The sequence below is a fragment of the Lactuca saligna genome, chromosome 5 (assembly GCF_052625555.1).
Source record: "Lactuca saligna cultivar CGN05327 chromosome 5, ASM5262555v1, whole genome shotgun sequence".
NCBI lineage: Eukaryota > Viridiplantae > Streptophyta > Magnoliopsida > Asterales > Asteraceae > Lactuca > Lactuca saligna.
Genome location: NC_136421.1, coordinates 33159955 through 33172271, shown reverse-complemented (window position 1 = coordinate 33172271; position 12317 = coordinate 33159955). Strand labels below are relative to the sequence as shown.

General features: G+C 32.5%; 1 protein-coding gene across 2 annotated transcripts; it reads left to right on the top strand.

Annotated features, from left to right (window-relative positions):
* Positions 1 to 779: 779 nt before the first annotated feature.
* LOC144998163 (NAP1-related protein 1-like) lies at positions 780 to 2976 on the top strand. Of its 2 annotated transcripts, none has more exons than XM_078957986.1 (10): positions 780 to 1095; positions 1447 to 1569; positions 1663 to 1713; positions 1783 to 1854; positions 1957 to 2070; positions 2158 to 2219; positions 2358 to 2418; positions 2495 to 2551; positions 2636 to 2677; positions 2770 to 2976. In XM_078957986.1, exons 1-10 carry the CDS (start codon positions 967 to 969, stop codon positions 2806 to 2808), a joined length of 750 nt encoding a protein of 249 aa, XP_078814112.1. In that variant the 5' UTR covers positions 780 to 966; the 3' UTR covers positions 2809 to 2976. The 2 variants fall into 2 exon arrangements, with proteins under 2 accessions (XP_078814112.1, XP_078814111.1); XM_078957985.1 differs by having other exon boundaries at positions 781 to 1095; positions 2355 to 2418.
* The last annotated feature ends 9341 nt before the right edge of the window (positions 2977 to 12317 follow it).

Genomic DNA, 12317 nt, shown 5'->3' with positions numbered 1-12317 from the left:
CTACAATTCCTTCTTAACAACTTGTAATCTCTTTTTGTATTTCTCTAATGTTTTGCTAGAGTTTTTTTTTTCCCTTGTAATATATGTGGTTGGCTGTTTCTAAAAAAAATTCACAAGTCTTCTTGAAGTCAACCTTAAAAACCATCAATTATTTTTTCTTTTTTCTTGTACCAATTTATGACCTTATTAACCATCAACGAGACAACGAATTGTTCAATGCCGTAGTCAATACCAATAATCTTAAGCTGTTTGTTCGATGAACTTTTTACAATAATTTTATATTGCATACCAATAGAAGTTAAGTTATTTATGGTTTACTAATGGTTTTAATTATATATTATCCTAAATATCTTTTTAAGATATTCCATTAAAAACAATTGATGACTCACTACCATTTAGATTTTTATAAAATAATCGTATGCCATTTATATTTAAATGTAATTATAACATTACCTTATTTGTCTGTGACAAAACATATGAAACAAGGAATTTACATGTAAAATGTTAGTCATTTTTTCTTTATTCTAAGGTTAATATGATTACGAAAATATCTAATGTCTTCTTACAAATATATAATTAATATATATAATATATAATTTATTTATTTAACATAAAAATCAACTTATGGTAACTAAATTATTAGTATTTGATAATTGATATCCCGTATTTAGTTATAACTTATATAAAAATTTAAATTATAAAGTTAATAAATAAATGATTTATCCAAATAAGAAGACAACGGTCACGATGATGAGTTTGGGCAGCGATGCTACACCCTCGAAGCAGGTAATATTTTACTCCACAAAACCCTAATTCGTTTGTTCTTAAACTCCTTAAAACCCTAACCATCACAAACCATTGATCCCTCTTCCTCTACTCCCAAAACTATCCCCCTCATACACAACCTCTCTCTGAAGAGAGCAAGAAGTACTGTGCTCCAGGTCAAGCCAATTTAGGTTTTCTATAATGGTGGCTGACAAGGGTAAGAAGCCGAAGATCGGAGAGAAAATAGCGGAGGAGGGCGCCGAGGAAATCGACCTTGAGCTTGTTAAATCCATTGAAAAGTTGCAGGAGGTCCAAGATGAGCTCGAAAAGGTACACTTTAACAACGAACATCGATTTGATTTGCCCAATTCAATACGTATGTAGTAGATTTGCTATTCCACATCAATTTGGTGTGTTTAATGACGGAAGCCTGGTTATCAGTTGTTGTTCGTAACTCTTTTATGAACCTTTGGTATACTATTTTACCACCAAACTTGAATTCGATGCTTCTTTTGTGTTTTGTTTCCGTATTCTATTCGGATATGCTACCTGATTGAGAAAATCCGGTTGCGACATAACCAGATATGCAATGCACTTATGTATATTTTTAGGGTATGATATCCGATGAATCTTCTTACATTGCAAAATACATATAATTCGTGTATATTATTTTGGCTCTAGATCAACGAGGAAGCAAGCGATAAAGTTTTGGAAGTCGAACAAAAATACAACGAAGTTAGGAAGCCAGTGTATGGTAAACGGAATGACATCATCAAATCAATTCCCGATTTTTGGCTAACTGCTGTGAGTGATGAATTCTAAATTTCTAATCCGCTTTTACTTCAATCCTATTCTTCTCCTCCTTCGTTCAAATCTAATGTATACTTCCTTCCACAGTTCTTGAGTCACCCTGCTCTCTCTGATCTCCTGAACGAAGAAGACCAAAAGGTTTGTTTTCCCTTCACAAAAACAAACGTTTCTCGCTAATTCATGAGTTAACACGCATCGTTTCTTTAGATATTCAAGCATCTAACCTCTCTCGAAGTTGAAGACAACAAAGATGTGAAATCAGGCTACTCAATCACATTCGTAAGTAACTCTTTCCTTTTGAAAAGGAAAATACATTATAAATTCTGTTGATTTGAGCTTACGTTTATACCTAAAAAGTACATGATTTTACACTTATTACAGAACTTCAGTGCTAACCCTTACTTTGAGGACACAAAGCTCACAAAAACTATCACCTTCCTTGATGAAGGAACAACAAAAATTACTTCTACACCAATTAAGTGGAAAGAGGGCATGGTAAAACATTTATTAATTTACTTTTTATATTATTTATCAATATATCTTTCTCTAGCAATCTAATATTGTGTCATTTTTTTTTTGAAGGGACTTCCAAATGGAGTTACACATGAGAAGAATGGAAATAAGCGGCCCCACGAGGATGACAGGTCATCAAAAGTCAAAACTTTCTTTTTGTATTAAGTCAAAAAAAAAAAAAAAAAAAATAGAAACACTCGATATGAATACATATAGCTTATGAAACTAAAAGGTGTGTATTTTGTTTCTTGATTGATTTGATGCAGCAGCTTCTTTAGCTGGTTTAGTGGGACCCAACGTGAAGATGACATGGATGAAATTCAAGATGGAGTATGTTCATATTAATTAATTATAAAAAAGAAAAATAATAATAATAAGCCTCTTCTTAATGTGTTTGTATTTGTAGGTTGCGGAAATGATTAAAGAAGATTTATGGGTTAACCCTCTTACGTATTTCAACAATGTAAGTTTTTTTCTTTTTTTCTTTTTTAAAATCTCCACCTTTTACATATAATGTATTGATTTTGTTTTTGATTTTTTTTTAAAGGATGCTGATGAGGAGGACTTTGGTGATGAGGATGATGAAGAGGTAAAAACAATTATAACAAGTAACTTTTTTTTTTTTTTTTTTTGGGCTGATATTATTTAATATAATATAATTTGGTTTTGTTGTTTTATTAGGACATTGGAACAGATGACTCTGAAGAAGATGAAGAGTGAAGGATTTGAAAGTTTTTGAAGGGAAATGAGTGGGTAGATTTATAGTTAATTTTTGAGGTTTGTTGTTTTAAAAAAAAAATGTAAGCGGTTGGTATACAGGTTATGCAATTTCTTTATTTAAACAAACCAAGAAATGGAATTTCCTGAAATATGAATCTTGTTTCTTTATGTTTTTGATTTAATGAAAAGAAAACTTGTTGCATAAACATACAAAAACATAATATTAAAGTAATGCTAAAAAATTCCTATATTTTCAATTGATTCAAAAGTCGATTAATGGTTGATATATTCTTTGTTACAACTCGATTTATAAAAGTTAGTGGAAAGTTTTCAACATATTTTATAAAAATGTTACTTGTTTAACAAATAATAACCTCATCACCAAAGATCGATTTAAGACCCTCAAGGGGATGTATTCGAAATCTAATAAGACCTATCATTGGGCCATATATAAAAAGTTGTAAATACAAAAGTATAAATGGGCCAACAAGGAGCCCAACATCATTCCAATTGAAATATTGCTTCATTAGGTTGGTTTTACAAAAACCCGAAACAATTAATACGAATGTTTATGTGAGTAATATGATTTTGATGCCTTGAGTCAAAATGAGGAAGTTGACTAACCTCTCGGGTTAAGATTAGGAAAATGACTAGATCACCTTATCCATAATGAGACCAGTCATAATATGCCACCTAAGCATGTTAGATATCAATTTTACACTGTTTCTGATATCATCGCTCACTTTTTTTTTTTTCATTATTATAAAAATAGTGCCGACATCCTTTTTAGTTTCCCCAAAAAAACAAAACGATACAGAACACGAACATTTGCATGATTAACGCGAGCACCCTTTTCACACAATAACGTTGAATTTTAGATTGAATTTTATCAAGAAAATAATTTTTTTTAATTAAAATAAGCCATTAATGTCTTTGTAGGTGTGAAGCTAAGGTTAGTCTTAAAATTGATGATTTTAGATTATATCTTACATTAAAAAAAGTATGGTATATATTTTAAATGATTTTAGCCTAAATATGTTTTCACGTGGGGTTATGAGTTTTTTTGCCCTCAAGAATAGGACAATATGGGCGATTACTCAGCTTAATCTCAATTTTGTAACATTTTCGGATTTTCATGATAGTCGAAAACTAAAAGAGTCATTCACTCCATTTTTGTTATAGCTATTGGAGCTGCTAAAGTTGCTATTGGACTCGCTATTGTTTCATCCGTTTATCGTAACAGAAAATCAATTCCAATAAATCAATCGAATTTGTTGAATAAGTAATATTATCATATAAATTAGAATTTCTATAAATTAATAATTAATTCAAGTTAGCATGTCTGACATGTAAGACATCCTCATGTTATCACAAACATACGAAATCAAAGTATTTTGGAACTGTCAATCCAGAAGTAGACTAATAAAATAAAAAAAAACTCGGGGAACTCATCGATTCATCTAATATTTAAATATATAATTCATTTATCAATTTACTAGATTGAAACCTTATCACGTTCAAAAATGGATAGATCCAATGTCACATTCAGTAAAGATTTATGATACATATATCGGGTGTGGCCTTCAAATTTTTAGGACCAATTTTTATATATCTATTTAATTATTTTAGAAATAAAAAGACTTTTGGTATTAAGTCATCGGGAAAAAATGATCTACTTATTTTATTTTTCCGGAATCTCAAATCGGCTTGAGTCGACGATGTGTACAACCCTTGATATTGGTGACCCAAAGCCATTTAAGTCACCGATAAAATACAATATATTAAAATGAATGAAACTAAGAGTTAAAAAGATAAATAAAAAAACAAAAAACAAATGCAATTGTCAATAAGCCAATAATTAGAACTTGGCCATAACTGAGGAGCATATGGCATCACCTCATTGGCGATTTAAGTTTTTTAAAATAAACTTATTTAGTTATTAATTGTAGTATATAATCATTAAAAATTAAAAAAATACAAAAAATTTATTGTGTTTTCTCTACAAATAATATCAAATTTTTTTTTGAAGGATATTTTTGAGATTGAATCCAAGACCTCATTGTTAGAAACACAAATCACCATGTTAGCCAAGTAGGCTCACTTCAACTTGTCAAATAATATCAACATTGATATATCCTTGCTACTTTTTATTATTTTGTAATTATAAAGTATTGGAGCGGATTAACAAAATTGATAAAAATGATTTGGTGTAACTCGTCGTAAAATATGCCTAAAACACTTGTTTTGAGATAGAAAAGCTTTGGATACTATCATACTGCAATATAAAATATTTTAAAAATAAAAAGTTGATAAGTGGATACACGAATCTGAAGACAACGGACACAATATCACTATGAAAAATAAAATCATGATATAAAAATAATTATTTTTCCAAATAATTAAGATTTTGTAATTGATGTTAGATTGATTATAGACTTGATAGATGATATGTTATTCAAGTCGTGTGTTGTGAGTAGGCTGCTGGGTTCTAGACTAATCATTGGCAATAGATTAAGTAGATACTCATGCATGGGCCTAAAGCTAATAAGACAAGTTCGTGTATTTTTCCTAAACTGTGATACATGGTAAAGTATGATATTTTTTAGTTATATGTTATACCAAACATGTGTTATGGTTTATCATCAAAGTGACATTGCATGAGAAACATGTGTAGTTTTTACTTTTTACAATTTACATTTTAAAAACACAAGATATTGTTTTATGGCATGAATATATATTATTTATGTTTATGTAGACGTATAAAGGCATATAATATAATATGGTAAAAAACTATGTGTAATACTACACTAGTAATGTAAGGATACACATTTGGGTAAGTGCATCTTGTTGCTTATAACATTAGGTGTTGATATAATGATATGCATCTTACAATTTTACTCCTAATTATTGTATCAATTTTATTTTCATCTTCTTTATTTTTACCATGTGTTAGTGTTGTTGAGTGATTTCACGATGTAACATACTCCAACTCGTACACCACTCTATTGAATCACAATATAACAAGTACTACACAAAACTTGTTCATCAAAATGTAAAAAAGGAAGAAAAAAGAGCGATCGAAAGAAGTTGTGAAGTTGAAGTCGTATATGGAGTGTTTTATTTCTTAATTTTCATAGTTGAAGAAGCAAAACCTTCACTATTTGCCAAGAAACATGTTTCTAGGAGTCCTAATGTATATAAAACTAAAGTGTCCAGGGCACTACAATTATAATTTGTTACTATTAATGCCCATCATGCAAAGTATGATTATGGAAAGTGAAGACATTTTATATCTTGGTCAATTTGCAAATCGGATATGATCGAAGAATTTGGAGAGAAAAAAATGATAATCACTATAATGTTTACTTTTTAGTGACTAAAATACTATATTTTGTAATCTTTACTTTACTTTCTAGAGATTAAAATATTATTTATTTGATAATGTTTACTTTATATATCTCCATTTAAAGGTATACTATTAAACTATACAGTATTATGATTATTATTATTAAATTTATGTATTAAAAACTATTCTTAAAAAAAAAGAAATTATTATACTACTTATAATATATATGAACTATTATGAAGAACTGTTATAAATTAAAAAGAATTAAAAAAAAATATGTTACATCATAGAGCGTCCCAAATATATATATATATATATACATATAATGTTGACATCGGTTGAAAACTTATAGTTTTCCAAGAACCCGAGAACTAAAAGTGGACCGTTCGATTGGATTTAAGATCATAAGGGTAAGATTGTCTTTTACACTTTTTTATTAATTTAATTACGCTATAACATTTGTACGATTTTCTTTCCAAAATATCATCTTCTAACTTTAAAATTATCAAATCAACGACGATAATCATAGAAATTCTACATCGGTCGAATTGTTGTCGTTGTTAACGGACAATCATCATTGATTTCAAAGCAAAATCGATCTTTCAAGGTGATCATCTTATTTGAAATTCATACGATTCATTCTCAAATCCATTCGATTGATCTATGATTGTATTGATTTATGTTTAGTTACCTTAAATGAGTAGAACACATTTAGAATTCATTACGAAAAGTTCAATGAACCAAACTAAATTGAAAAAAACAAGGGAATATTCATTACCATTATAGTAATGAAGGAAAAAACAAATTACCGAATATTTTACTTTTTATTTGGATATTTAAATACAATAGCATTTGGATTTCTTATACGTTATTTTATTCAATGTAATTTGACAGTTTTTTCAGCAGTTTAATGGATTTAGAAAGAATAATTGAAGATCTATAAAGCGACACAAATTTTTTAGCAGGTAATGATTCATATATTTTTTTTAAGAAATAATTAAAATTTACTTAATTGATATTTATATTAAAATCACATATGAATAATATGTAAATCACATATGAATAATATATAAGTCATATGTTATTCATATTTGATTTGTATTTAAAATCACATACAAATTAGATGTGAATAATACTTGATTCATATGTGAATCACATATGAATCATATATAAGTCAAACATATGAATCACATCTGATTCTAATGTAAATACAATTCACATTTATTTATATGAAACTGATATGTGAATCATACTGATTCATATGTCAATCACATGTAAATCATATGTGTTTCTATGTATATTAAATTTTAATCAAATTGTATTCAAACATTATTTTCATTTTAATTACATACAATGATGATAAATAAATATATGATATTAATAGGTGATATTGATGAAGAATCTAATGAATTTAACAAAAACAATGATATATATATATATATATATATATATACATATATATATATATATATATATATATATATATATATATATATATATGTGTGTGTGTGTGTGTGTGTGTTGAAGATGCATTTTTCAAAGATATTATTGAAGATGATGAGTAACTTTCTTCAACATCGTGCCAAAAGATGATGAAGAAGGTAAGTTTCTATAAATATTTATTTTGATTGTAACTAAAATATTACTTTGATTTTAAATGACATGTTTTTCTATATATGATTCGATTTAATATTGTTTAATTTGCAGCAAAACATTTTGAATCAGAAGATGAAAATGAATTAAGCTGCATAGAAGTAAAATCTCCTTGTGGCACAAAAACAATTGAATGGATCCAAGAGTTGATGAATCAGTCATTCCAAAGAAAGATATGGTGTTTAAAACATTAGATCATGGAATTCAGCTTTACAAAAATTATGCAAAGAAAGCATGATTTGATTGCAGACTTGCATCAAATAAAACGATTAATGGTATTTTACAATATAAGTATGTGATATGTAGTAGGGCTGGTGAAGAAGATAAGAAAAATGCTAACACTTTAAATGAAGTAGAAGGCAGACAAAAAAGAAAACATACAAACCAAATGATGTCTTTCCAAGCAAAGATATGTTTCAAATTTATAAAAGATACTGATCGTTTTTTTCATTAATACAATTGTTGAAAAACACAACCATGAGCTCTACACAAACAGTACAGTGCACATGTCAAAGTCGAAAAGAAAGTTGGATCATTATGACAATACAATTATAACTCAGTTAAGCACATCAAATATAGAAGCAAACAAAGCACATAGCATGGTTACTGGTTTAAAGGTTGGTTACAGTAAACAAGGTGCAAAGAAAATCGACTACAATTTTTTTTTTCAAGAGATTTAAACTACTATATATGAGATACTGATGCAAATATGTTGATAAATCTTTTAACGCTACAACGTAAAAATATGTCTTCTTTCACTTTTCATTACTTTTTGGAGGATGATGAGTTAAGGGTACTGTTTTGGGCAGATACAATAGCAAAAAGAAACTACAAAGAATTCTATGATGTGGTATCATTCGATGCTACGTACAAAAGAAACGATTAATACCTAATTCCTTTAATATTTATACATTAAATTTGCATTTAGTATTTATGTTCAATATTTTAATTGTGACAACTTGAACCTTTTTCCGTTACTTTTAACCGATTTCCATTAATAAAATTTGAATTTTATTGAGTTTCCGTCAAACTTCTTGTTTTAGAAAATCATTTGGTTTTATATAATTAAATTTATATATGAGTCGGAACCAAAATCACACGAAAAACCCGAAGTTTACTTGAAAAAGTAGCAGTTTTCGGCTTGAGCGAGTTTACGACCGTAAACCCGTGTACGGTCGTAAACCCGTTTGCGGTTGGTGCCAGGTGTACCCCACCACCGGCCATACCCCCAGCCTATAAATACGGGACCCCCACCATCATTTTAACCTTCTTGGCTGAAAACTCTCTCCTTCTCTCTCTAAACTCTTAACCGTAAACACCAAAAACACCCTTATTCTTCCGAAAATCATCGAAAATCATCATTGGGAGTTGATTTGGAGCATCTAGAACACGTTTTTCATCGAATCCAGCATCCTTGTTCTTGAGTGTACGACCATACACCCTTCAAATATGCAAATCTTCATTGACCGTAAAAACTTCCTAAGCGGTGCAGTTGATTAAAAACCCGCTTTCCTCAATTTAATCAAGTACCGGTAACATTCCTTAACCGAAAGCAAGTGTTTTTCTAACACTTTATCTAACAAAATCGCTAATTTAGATACATATATGTATTTAATTGTTATTAGGTGAAACATCCCAAAAATACAACCCCAAAATTTTTGTTTTAACGTTAACTAACAACATAATCTCGAATATCATATTATCAAACCATGTATCGTGTATCTCAAAAAATCATAACAATGTAGCAAATCAAAATCGATATCAAAAACATGTGGAAAATATCAAAGTATAACTCCCAGGGTAAAACTGTGGTGTGTGTCATGCCATCATCCCGAGCCCTTCACCTTGATAGCTGAAGTACCTGAAACCAAACTGAAACTGTAAGCACGAAGCACGGAGCTTAGTGAGCTCCCTCAAACTACCACATACCATACATCAACATAATAAGCACATACCGGGCCTTGCCCACTGCATCGGACCTGAGTCCGGAACTAACTAGGGTCTCACCCTCTGCATCGGACCGAAGTCTGGAACTGTATCGGGCCAAAGTACAGAACTAACCCGGGGCCTTGCCCCATGCATCGGACCTAGTCCAGAACTGCCTCAGACCGAAGTCCAGAACTAACCAGGGCCTTGCCCTCTGCATCGGACCAAAGTCCGGAACTGACTGTACATAGCATAACATAAGCATAACACATAACATGAACACATATACTGCATACTACATTGGACCGTAGCCCGGAACACATAACACATAATCCTGCTTGAGTCACGAAGACATCAAACATACTAACTACTATATCAGATCGAAGTCTGGAAACTACTGCTAACTAAACGGGATGGCATTGTGGCCTTAGACCCGTTCCTACTGGAAGGAAACTCACCTCGTATAGCTGACTGCTGAAATGCTAATCGGGAACTGTCTGATTGCTGCTGCCGTAGCTCACCGGCTATAATTACCATAAAAAAATTAATCAAACACTGATAACTAATCTTAGGGTAGAATTACTATTTTACCCTCTGGTCAAGGTCAACGTCTTGGTCAAAGTTAACTTCCAATTGACTTGACTCGCCGAGTTGGGCCGCCAACTCGTCAAGTCCCTATCCTTCCTTCTATTCCCCCACCCGACACTACTTGTCGAGTTTGGCAAAGACTCAACGAGTTCTCCTTCTACATTAATGTCGAGTCGACCTTCAACTGACTCGCCGAGTTGTATGAACAACTCTTTGGGTTCCCCTTCAACATAAGAACACACCCAGTCTATGACTCGCCTAGTCGTATGAACAACTCATCGAGTCCATCTGCTTCCAGATCCAAGTCTTAACTTACTGAGTACTTAATCTACTCACGACACAGACTCGCTCCTACTGAATTGGGAGTCTAAGACTCGCGATCCGACTCGACGAGTTAGAAGAACAAATCACCGAGTCCTTTGCATGCAAATTCCATAGAGTCGATTCTAATCAACTTTAGTGCATCCAATTCATAGATTTAAGCTTTTGGGACTATCTGAACACGTAAAGTAGCTAACTTTACGTGTATCTAAGATGCAATGAAGCAATAACACTCAAACTTTGCTATTATGGGGGTTATTAGACCAAAACAAAGCCATGGCTGCCAAAATATGGTCTCTTTGAGCTTCTGGAGCTCAAGAGAGGCTAGATCTGATATATGACTCGATCTTAAGGCTTTATCACAAAGGATTTGGGTTTTTGAGCTTAAAACCGACAATTTACGGATAAACTAGATCTATTAGCACAATAATCAAGATGGAAACTTCATTACCAGAAGGGATGGCCAAAGAGGAGTGTATTCTGGATCTACTTCTTCTTCCTTGAGCTCTTCTACCTTCTCCTTCTTCTCCTTGCTCCAAAATGCACCAAAAGTTCTTTCACAACGCAAAGATCACTCACAAACACTTCAAGGAGGCTACTGTTTTAGAAATAAGTCTCTAGGAAGTGAATGAGGCTGGTTTGGGGCTATAATGACGTTTAAATAGGGTGCAAAACCTTGAAATTAGGGTTTCATCCAGACTGGCAGACTCGTTGAGTCCGAGAATATGGACTCGTCGAGTCGCCAACTTAAACCGCATGCAAATACCGTCTCTACTCGACGAGTTGGGCTACTGACTCGTCGAGTACCCCTCAAGAATGAAAATTACTTTATTTAAATCACATACCAGAAATGAGGCGTTACAACTTTCCCCCACTTATCTTAGACTTTGTCCTCGAAGTCTGTTGCTGCTGATTCTATAACTAACTCAGGATAATGCTCCCTCATTTCCTCCTCGGCCTCCCACGTCCATTCTAAACCCTTCCGGTGCTGCCACTGCACCTTCACGAGCTGGACTACCTTGTTCCTCAAGGTCTTCATTTTCCGATCCACGATCAGAACAGGTCTCTCAATATAATTCAAGTTGCTATCAACCTGAATATCCTCCAAGGGTACAACTACTGACTTGTCCACCAAACACTTCCTCAACTGAGAAACATGGAAAGTATTGTGGATCTAGGTAAGCTCTGTTGGAAGATCCAATCGATAAGCAACCCGACCCACCCGGGCTAAAACTCTAAAAGGACCAATGAACCTGGGGCCCAGCTTGCCCCTCTTCTGGAACCTAATAACACCCTTAGAGGGTGATACCTTCAGGAGGACCATATCGTCCACCTGGAACTCCAAGTCCGAACGCCTCCTTTCGGAGTAACTCTTCTACCGACTCTGCGCTGTCTGCAGTCTGCTATGGACATGCTGGATCAACTATGTGGTCTTGAGCACCACCACGGTACTCCCGATGAATCGCTGACAGACCTCACCCCAACAAATCAGGGTCCAACACTTCCTCCGATAGAGCATCTCGAAAGGAGGGCGGTCAGTACTAGTGTGTTAACTATTGTTATACGAAAATTCCGCTAATGGCAGATACATTTCCCAACTGCCACCGAAATCTAGGACACATGCCCGAAGCATGTCCTCGAGATTCTGAATCATCCTCTCGCTCTGCCCGTATGT